At 54.6% G+C, this 9,770-nt stretch overlaps 3 protein-coding genes across 6 annotated transcripts in view; 2 read left to right on the forward strand and 1 right to left on the reverse strand.

The window, feature by feature from the left end:
* Positions 1 to 9,770, forward strand: part of WDR83OS (WD repeat domain 83 opposite strand) — a 34,866-nt gene that overhangs the window by 18,851 nt on the left and 6,245 nt on the right. The window lies entirely within an intron of this gene.
* On the forward strand, positions 917 to 7,651 carry DHPS (deoxyhypusine synthase). 3 transcript variants are annotated; one of them, XM_011954724.1, is made up of 9 exons: positions 917 to 1,243; positions 2,468 to 2,632; positions 2,871 to 2,992; positions 3,074 to 3,170; positions 3,250 to 3,336; positions 5,996 to 6,101; positions 6,181 to 6,284; positions 7,228 to 7,353; positions 7,437 to 7,651. In XM_011954724.1, the coding sequence occupies exons 1-9, from the start codon at positions 1,037 to 1,039 to the stop codon at positions 7,530 to 7,532; spliced, it is 1,110 nt and encodes a 369-aa protein (XP_011810114.1). In that variant the 5' UTR covers positions 917 to 1,036; the 3' UTR covers positions 7,533 to 7,651. The 3 variants fall into 3 exon arrangements, with proteins under 3 accessions (XP_011810114.1, XP_011810116.1, XP_011810115.1); XM_011954725.1 differs by lacking the exon at positions 917 to 1,243 and adding an exon at positions 1,599 to 1,771; XM_011954726.1 differs by lacking the exon at positions 6,181 to 6,284 and having other exon boundaries at positions 7,265 to 7,353.
* WDR83 (WD repeat domain 83) overlaps positions 7,538 to 9,770 on the reverse strand; it is an 8,042-nt gene continuing 5,809 nt past the window's right edge. For both annotated transcript variants that reach the window (XM_011954722.1, XM_011954721.1), the window contains one exon: positions 7,538 to 7,846. In XM_011954722.1, coding sequence (XP_011810112.1) covers positions 7,697 to 7,846 — 150 coding nt within the window. In that variant the 3' untranslated portion in view covers positions 7,538 to 7,696. The remainder of the gene's footprint in view (positions 7,847 to 9,770) is intronic.

The following is a 9,770-nucleotide window of genomic DNA, read 5'->3' on the forward strand; positions in this document are numbered from 1 at the left end:
AACAACAACAAAACCAGCCTCTCCTCCTGAGGGGAAAGAACAGAAACGAATGGGCGAGCGCCGGCAAAGCGGTGGGTCTCCAGCAGGCGGCATTAAAATAGGAATCTTGGCTAGGGGCAGTGGTTCAGGTCTGTAATCCCAGCACTTTGGAAGGCCGAGGCAGGCGGATCACGCGAGGTCAGAACCAGCCTGGCCAACATGGTGAAATGCCGTCTCTACTAAAAATACAAAAATTAGTCAGGCGTGGTGGTGGGTGCCTATAATCCCAGCAACTCGGGAGGCTGAGGCAGGAGAATCGCTTGAACTAGGGGGGCAGAGTTTGCAGTGAGCCGAGATTGCAACACTGCACTCCAGCCTGTGCAACAAGAGCATTAACTCTGTCTCAAAAATAAATTAAATAAATAATAAAAATAAAAAAGAATCTTCATGCGAAGTCGGGAACACATGAAAAGGCGTAAAGGCCGGGCGCGGTGGCTCACGCCTGTAATCCCAGCACTTTGGGAGGCCGAGGCGAACGGATCACCTGAGGTCGGAAGTTTGAGACCAGCGTGACCAACAAAGAGAAACGCTGTCTCTACTAAAAATACAAAATTAGCCGGGCGTGGTGGTGTATGCCTGTAGTCCCAGCTACTCGGGAGGCTGAGGAAGGAGAATCGCTTGAACCCGGAAGGTGGAGGTTGCGGTGAGCTGAGATCGACAAGAGCGACAAGAGTGAAACCCTGTATCCAAAAAAAAAAAAGAAAGAAAAGAAAGAGGAAAGAAAGAAAGAAAAGGAAGGAAAAGAAAAGGAAAGAAAGAAAGAAAAGACCTAAAGGCTCCTCGCGGCTTCCGTATTACGGAACACATGCGCAAAGATGGCGGCGACCTGGTTTACAGGGCCTAAAAAGGTCACGTGATAAACCAACTTCCGGTCTTCAAAGCCCTTTCCCTACTTCCTGTGCTCCTGCGAGACGCGCGCGTAGCGGATTAACGCGTTTCTGGGCCGCGGTAAGCCCGGCCTAGGGGCATCTCTGACTCGAGAGCCGGCTACAGGCGCATGGAAGGTTCCCCGGAACGGGAGGCGCCAGCGGCGGCGCTGGCCGCCGTGCTAAAGCACAGCTCGACGTTGCCGCCCGAAAGCACCCAGGTCCGGGGCTACGACTTCACCCGCGGTGTGGATTACCGCGCGCTGCTGAAAGCCTTCGGCACCACCGGCTTCCAGGCCACCAACTTCGGGCGCGCTGTACAGCAAGTCAATGCCATGGTGAGGACGGGGGCGGGACTTCTAGGGACGCGGAGGGGCGTGGCTTGTAGAACCAGTGCGGTACTAGACGGGGGCAGGGCTTCCAGTGGAGGGGCTATGTCTTTTATTTGAGCGGCCCAATAGTTGGAGGAAGGCGGGACCTATTCTGGGCGGGAGTTTTTGTCCTGGTAAGGGGATTTTGCACTCTAGTAGTTACATGCTAGTAAGGTAGCCCGAGGAGGCAAGGAGTGATTCTCGGTGTGGGAGCGGGTTCCAGGTAAATTTAAAGCTTTCTGGAATAGGCGGAGCCTGGGGCTAGACAAGTTAAGGGAGGATTTGGGAGGAGGAGCCTAAGTCTGGGCGGTGCTTGAATTTAGATTTGCTTTTCCCAGCGGGGAAGGGACCGGATCTGAAAGGAGATGCTCTCTGATTCCTAAAAAGGTGGGGGCTGGCCGGGCGCGGTGGCTTATGCCTATAATCCCAGCATTTTGGGAAGCTGAGGTGGGTGGATCACTAGATCAGGAGTTCGAGACCAGCCTGGCCAACATGGTGAAACCCTGTCTCTACTAAAATTCAAAAACTTAGCCGGGCATGGTGATGCGCGCCTGTAGTCCCAGCTACTCCCGAGGCTGAGGCAGGAGAATCGCTTGAACCCGGGAGGTGGAGGTTGCAGCGAGATCGCACCACTGCAATCCAGTCTGGTGACAGAGCGATACTCTGTCTCAGCAAAAAAAAAAAGGCCGGGCACGGTGGCTCACGCCTGTAATCTCAGGATTTTGGGAGGCTGAGGCGGGCGGATCACCTGAGGTTCAAGACCAGCCTGACCAACATGGAGAAACCCCGTCTCTACTAATTTTGTATTTTGTAAAAATACAAAATTAGCCGGGCATGGTGGTGCATACTTGTAATCTCAGCTACTCGGGAGGCTGAGGCAGGAGAATTGCTTGAACCTGGGAGACGGAGGTTGCGGTGAGCCGAAATTGCGCCATTGCACTCTAACCTGGGCAACAAGAGTGAAACTCTGTCTAAAAAAAAAGGGTGGGGGCAAATCCTTAATGCGTGTCCTGAGATCTGGTCTGGGAAGGGGCAGAGTTTGCACAGGAGATGTACCTTGGTCCCCTGTAGAACTGGTCCTGTATCCCTGAGTGTGCAGGGCCTGGGGTGAAATCTATTTCTGGAGCCCACCTGGAGTCCTGGGTCTGGGATTTAACGCCAGTGCTAATTCGACCTGGCCTTTACTCCCAGATCGAGAAGAAGCTGGAACCGCTGTCACAGGATGAAGACCAGCATGCAGACCTGACCCAGAGCTGCCGCCCACTTACCGGCTGCACCATTTTCCTGGGATATACATCCAACCTCATCAGTTCAGGCATCCGTGAGACCATTCGCTACCTTGTGCAGCACAACATGGTGGGGACCTGGTGGGGCCGTGGCCTTGGCCCCTGGGTCAATGGGCGATGCAGTTATTGATCGTTTAAGTGAGATGGGGAGATAGGGGTCTGTTTTAAGCAGAGGAACAGAATCGAGTTTTGTTTTATAGCAGAGTTCCCTCGTAGGAGTCACTGGACAAGGATGAGGTTAGAAGTCCTGCCCAGAATGAGGGCCGGGGCTTCCTTCTTGGGCCAACTTCACTGCCCTGTGGCTGTAGGTGGATGTATTGGTGACCACAGCTGGCGGCGTGGAGGAGGACCTCATCAAGTGCCTGGCGCCCACATACTTGGGCGAGTTTAGCCTCAGGGGGAAGGAGCTCCGGGAGAATGGGATCAATAGGTGAGAACCCTGAGTGGTGCTGGGCAGGGGAGCTGGACCAAGGGTCCTGGGGCCTGATGCCCACATACTTCCTGTCCTCAGGATTGGAAACCTGCTGGTGCCCAATGACAATTACTGCAAGTTTGAGGACTGGTTGATGCCCATTCTGGACCAGATGGTGCTGGAGCAGAACACAGAGGTGGGGCTGGGGCAACCTGGAGGGGCCAGTCCAGTGGGAGTCAGGGGAGGCATGGCCTGAAGCTCACATCCTCTCCTAGGGTGTAAAGTGGACGCCTTCTAAGATGATCGCCCGGCTGGGCAAGGAGATCAACAACCCAGAGTCCGTGTATTACTGGGCCCAGAAGGTGAGGACCTAAGTGGAGGCAAAGTAGCCAGACTTTGACATGTGTTATTTCATCTTTCCAGCCACCTGGGAATTCACCACTGTTATTCTCAGCATCCTCACGCTTAGATGAGGAGACTCAAACACAGATAGGCATGGTAATTTTTTTTTTTTTTTTTGAGACAGGATCTGGCTCTGTCACCTAGGCTGGAGTGCAGTGATGTGATCACAGCTCACTGTAGCCTCAACCTCCTGGGGCCAAGCAGTCCTCCCACCTCAGCCTCTCGAGTAGCTGGGACCACAGGCACATGCCACCATGACCAGCTAATTTTAAAATTGTTTTGTAGGCCGGGCGCGGTGGCTCAAGCCTGTAATCCCAGCACTTTGGGAGGCCTAGACGGGTGGATCACGAGGTCAGGAGATCGAGACCATCCTGGCTAACACGGTGAAACCCCGTCTCTACTAAAAAATACAAAAAAACTAGCCGGGCGAGGTGGTGGGCGCCTGTAGTCCCAGCTACCCGGGAGGCTGAGGCAGGAGAATGGCGTGAACCTGGGAGGCGGAGCTTGCAGTGAGCTGAGGTCAGGCCACTGTACTCCAGCCTGGGTGACAGAGCGAGACTCCGTCTCAAAAAAAAAATTGTTTTGTAGAGATGGGGGTCTCCCTATGTTGCCCAGGCTGGTCTTGAACTCCTGGCCTCAGGCAGTCCTCCCACCTTGGCCTCCCAAAGTGCTGGGATTAGAGGCATGAGCCACTGTGCCTGGCCAGGCTAGGTAATTTTGTCCCAAGTCACACAGATAACTAGTGGGGCCTCAGCATCCTTATGCTCCTCCCAGACTATCTCTGGAACCGTAGGGGCAGGACTTAGCAACTCCCCTGGGGCCTGGCTCAGGGTCCCACACTCCCAGAGGCTATAAAATAAGAGCTACCCACTCCCTTTAATTAGAGAATCAGAATCTGGGGGAAAAAAAAAAAAAAGAAAAGGCTGCCTACCCTTTTTTTTTTTTTTTGAGACAGTCTCGCTTTGTTGCCCAGGCTGGAGTGCAGTGGCGATCTTGGCTCACTGCAAGCTCCGCCTCCTGGCTTCATGCCCTTCTCCTGCCTCAGCCTCCCAAGTAGCTGGGACTACAGGCGCCCGCCGACACGCCCAGCTAATCTTTTGTATTTTCAGTAGAGATGGCGTTTCACTGTGTTAGCCAGGCTGGTCTTGATCTCCTGACCTCGTGATCCACCCACCTCGGCCTCCCAAAGTGCTGGGATTAAAGGCGTGAGCCACTGTGCCCGGCCCTCTTTTTTTTTTTGAGACAGTCTTACTCTGTCACCCAAGCTGGAATGCAATGATATGATTTCAGCTTACTGCAACCTCTGCCTCCCAGGTTCAAGTGATTCTCCCGCCTCAGCCTACTGAGTAGCTGGGATTACATGCACCCACCATCATGCCCAGCCAATTTTTGTATTTTTGTACAGATGGGGGGTTCACCATGTTGGCCAGGCTGGTCTTGAACTGCTGACCTCAAGTGATCCGCCCTCCTTGGCCTCCCAAAGTGCTGGGATTACAGGTGTGAGCCACCACACCCAGCCTACCTACTCTTTTTTTACGAGACAGGGTCTCACTCTGTTGCCCAGGCAGGAGTGCAGTGACACAATAATGACTCACTGCTGTCTTGAGCTTCTGGGCTCAACTGATTCTCCTGCCTCAGCCTGCTGAGTAGCTGGGACTACAGGTGCTTGCCACCATGCCTGGCTAATTTTTTTTGTAGAGATGGGGACTCACCATGTTGCACAAGCTGGCTCTTTTTTTTTTTTTTTTTTTGAGACAGAGTTTCACTCTTGTTGCCCAGGCTGGAGTTCAATGGTGCGATCTTGGCTCACAGCAACCTCTACTTCCTGGGTTCAAGCGATTCTCCTGCTTCAGCCTCCCAAGTTCCCAAGTAGCTGGGATTACAGGCATGTGCCACCACGCCTGGATAATTTTGTATTTTTTGTAGAGACAGGGTTTCTCCATGTTGGTTAGGCTGGTCTCGAGCTCCCAACCTCAGGCAATCCAACTGCCTTGGCCTCCCAAAGTGCTGGGATTATAGGCGCAAGTCATCGCGCCTGGCCATAAGCTGGCTCTTTAAAAAAGATATAGAGGGCCAGGCACAGTGGCTCATGCTTGTAATCCCAGTACTTTAGGAGGCCGAAGTGGGTGGATCACCTGAAGTCAATCAAGACCAGCCTGGCCAACATGGTGAAACCCCATCTCTACTAAAAAAAAAAAAAGCAAATTAGCTGGGCATGGTGGCACATGCCTGTAATCCGAGCTACTCGGGAGGCTGAAGCAGGGGAATCCCTGGAACCCAGGAGGCAGAGGTTGCAGTGAGCCAAGATTGTGCTATTGCACTCCAGCCAGGGCAACGAGTGAAACTCCATCTCAGGAAAAAAAAAAAAAAGAGAGAAAGAAACAGCTCAGCAAGCTAAGAATAGGCTGGTTCTTTATGTGCTGGGCACTATCCTAAGTGTTTTCTGTGGGTTTTCTCATATAGGCCTCATCTGTGAGAGGTGTTACTGTTATACTTATTTTATAATTGAGGAAACAGTCCTAGATAAATTAGGCACCCCGCCCACAGTCAGACAGTGATGCAGCTGGCATGGGGACAAGGCTCTGAGCTCCAGCCACTGTCCTGTCATGTTCTCTGCAGAACCACATCCCTGTGTTTAGTCCTGCACTTACAGATGGCTCGCTGGGTGACATGATCTTCTTCCATTCCTACAAGAACCCGGGCCTGGTCCTGGACATCGTTGAGGGTGAGGCGCTGGGGCCACAGAGGAGACGGGGAGGAGGGCCAGCCGAGTCCAAGGCCTGACTTCGACCCTCTTCCCCCAGACCTGAGGCTCATCAACACGCAGGCCATCTTTGCCAAGGGCACTGGGATGATCATTCTGGGCGGGGGCGTGGTCAAGCACCACATCGCCAATGCCAACCTCATGGTGAGTGGGGGTGCTGTGTGCTAGGCCTATGCCATGTGCTGGGGAGACAGCATAAACTAGACAAACCAGGATCCCTGCTAGGACTGATGTTCTAGTAGGGGAGATAGCAAACAAGTGACATCCATGTCAGGGCAGTCATTGCTACGGAGAATATTAGATGATGGGATAAGAGAAAGGGGTTCTGTCCAACAAGGGGTTTTGGAAGGAGGCTTCTGGAAGTATGGGCTGGGAGCAGGGGTTTGGGGAGGCATCTCTCAGGAGCCATGTAGTTGTCTCCTGTGCCAGGAGTTGCAGCTGCTGCGGTAGGATTGAGCTTCTGGATTGCAAAGTTCCCAAGAGAGGGAACAGCCAGTGCAAAGGCTCTGGGGTGCCTGAAGTAATCCAGGAACAGCTGGGAAGCTGGTGAGGGGAAAGTGGAGTGGTGAGGGCCAGGAGGTGATGCAGCGAGGTGCCACAGGCAGTCTGCTGGGTCCTGAGGGCTGAGGCGCGGCTTTGGTCTTTGCGCCGAGGGAGGTGGGAGAGGACTTGCCTCGGGTTCCCATGCTCCCCCTGGTGGCCATGTGGTGAACAGATGGTGGCAGGGGAGTGGGAACTCCAGTCTAGGACGGCGGTGACCATGCAGGGATCAGGATGGGCGCCGGGGAGGCGGGAGGTGGTTGGATTTGGAGGCTTCTGAGGATACAGTTGCTGGCAGCTCCTGCCTTGCCGATGGGGCAGGGTTGCTGACACCTGGCTGCTGGGTCTGGGGAAACACGGGCCGTTGTTGCCCAGCAGCTCTAGTGACCCCAGACACTGACAGGGGCCCTGTCTGGGAGCGAGGGTCTGCAAAGGGCTTCCTTCATCTGGGACACACCTCTCAGCCTGTTTGGCTGTGGTGTCCTCCCTCTGTGTCTGTCTCCTGTGACTGGCTGACTGGGCCCGCCGTGCCCTCCTGTCCCCACAGCGGAACGGGGCCGACTACGCCGTCTACATCAACACAGCCCAGGAGTTTGACGGCTCCGACTCGGGTGCGCGACCAGACGAGGCGGTCTCCTGGGGCAAGATCCGCGTGGATGCGCAGCCTGTCAAAGTGAGGGCTGACTGGGTGGGGCACAGGGTCTTCGGGACCTTGGGCGTGGGTCCCATGGCTTACCCAGGTTTCCCCCTACCCAGGTCTATGCCGACGCTTCCCTGGTCTTCCCCCTGCTCGTGGCTGAAACCTTTGCCCAGAAGATAGATGCCTTCATGCGTGAGAAGAACGAGGACTGAGCAGCTGCTGTCCCAGGAAGGTCTTACCCCTCCTCTATTTATTAATTCGCAGACCCAGCCCCTCCCCTACTTTTTGGTCAGCCACGTCTCTAGAATAAAATGGTCTCTGCAGTCCTTCCGCATCTGTGTCTCGGTCCTTGGTCCTGTTGGTGGGTCCCCTGGCTTCAGCCTGCTCCATCCTCTGCCTCATAGGCCTCTTCCCGCCAGCACTGGATGCTGCCCCCCATGGCGGTCAGCAGGCAGGGCTCCGTGGGGTGGTAGGCCAGCGACTGCACCACGCCACAACCCACAGGCAGGGCCAGAGCCAGGACACCCTGTGGAGCGAGGGGTAGGGAGTGGTTATTTGTGGCTGGGCCATCCCCTCTTTCCTGAGGTCCCTGGGCACCCCCCATCTCAGTCCTGCCTGAAGCTCTCAGTCACCTCTCGCCTGACCTTCAGCCACCTGCCTCTAATTGCCTCTTGGACACTGCAAAATGAACCTACCCCAGACTGAGCCCCTCAGTAGCGCTGTCCTACCAGGTGTTCAGGCTGCATGTCTTGGGAGCCTCTTTTATTGACTTTTCATCTTCTAAAATAACAGAGATGGGGTCTTACCATGTTGACCAGGCTGGTCTCGATCTCCTGGCCTCAAGTGATCCTCCTGCCTTGGCCTCCCAAAGTGCTGGGATTACAGGTATGAGCCACCACGCCTGGCTTTGGGAGCCTTTTTCTTTTCTTTTTTTTTTGAGACAGAGTCTCGCTCTGTTGACAGGCTGGAGTGCAGTGGTGCGATCTTGGCTCACTGCAACCTCCAACTCCCTCGTTCAAGGGGTTCTCCTGCCTCAGCCTCCCGAGTAACTGGGATTACAGGCGCACATAACCACGCCCAGCTAATTTTTGTATTTTTAGTACAGACGGGGTTTCACCATGTTGGCCAGGATGATCTCTATCTCCTGACCTCGTGATCCACCCCCCTTGGCCTCCCAAAGTGCTGGGATTACAGGCGTGAGCCACTGCTCCTGGCCGGGAGTCTTTTTCTTATACCACACGTACCTCTATCTCTTGGCTCTGCTTCTAGACTGTGTCCAGAGACCGCTGATTTTCTGCCACTACCATGCTTGGAGCATGCCTTGCTCGCAGCTTGCGTGTTCCCTGCCACAAGCTGGGCTCCATCCTGTCCACTTGGCAGCGCCAATGATCCCCACTTCCCCTGGTCACAACCAATGCAAACAGTTCCTCAAGCAAGCCATGGTTCCTCTTTCCACCTTGAAAATGTCCCTTGATGTACCTGCCCTCCAATGCAACTTCTGTTCTACTGGGCCCACAAGAAATAGGTGGAACATTCTTGTTATCTTAGTTCCTAAAGCAAGAGCTTGTCTGCCAAGTCTCCAGGGGCCTCCGGTTCCCTCCATCCTCTTATGGGCCTTAGTTCCCCTGGCCAAGCCCAGCGCTGATGTCTCCTTGGCCGGGATTCCCCCAGTTCTGACCCCACTACACCAGGATGGTCTATTTCTGGCCTAACTCCCCACCAGGCTGGGACATGTCAAGGACAGGGCTCAGGGCTTGAAAACATGCACAGGGATGCTCAGATGGCGCTCCAATTTCTTGAATGACTACAGCCCTATCTCACCCAGGGTTAGACATGGCCGTCGGCTCCCCCTTGCCCAGGGGTCAGTGCCAGTTGCTCGGCCTGGCATCTGTGGCCCAGCCTGACCTGGATCTTGCCGCAGCTGCTTCCACCCTGAAGTCTTTGTTTCCTGACTGACGCATGCGCTGGCCACACCTCTACACCATAACATATGCTGTTCCCTTTGCCTGGAATGCCCTTCCTGCCTCACCTTCTCATCTAGCCCAAGCTGGGCACGGTGGCTCAGGCCTGTAATCCCAGCACTTTGGGAGGCCAAGGCGGGTGGATCATTTGAGGTCAGGAGTTTGAGACCAGCCTGGCCAACATAGTGAAACCCTGTCTGTACTAAAAATACAAAAATTAGCCAGGTGTGGTGGTGGGGGCCTGTAATCCCAGCTACTCGGGAGGCTGAGACATGAGAATCACCTGAACGCTGGGGGGCAGAGGTTGCAGTGAGCTGAGATGGCGCCACCACATTCCAGCCTGGGCAACAGCATGAGACTCCATCTCAAACAAAGAAAAAAGGGCCAGGCGTGGTGGCTCAGGCCTGTAATCCCAGCACTTTGGGAGGCTAAAGTGGGCAGATCATGAGGTCAGGAGTTCAAGACCAGCCTGACCAACATGGTGAAACC

Source organism: Colobus angolensis, unplaced genomic scaffold, assembly GCF_000951035.1.
Source record: "Colobus angolensis palliatus isolate OR3802 unplaced genomic scaffold, Cang.pa_1.0 Scaffold39, whole genome shotgun sequence".
Lineage (NCBI taxonomy): Eukaryota > Metazoa > Chordata > Mammalia > Primates > Cercopithecidae > Colobus > Colobus angolensis.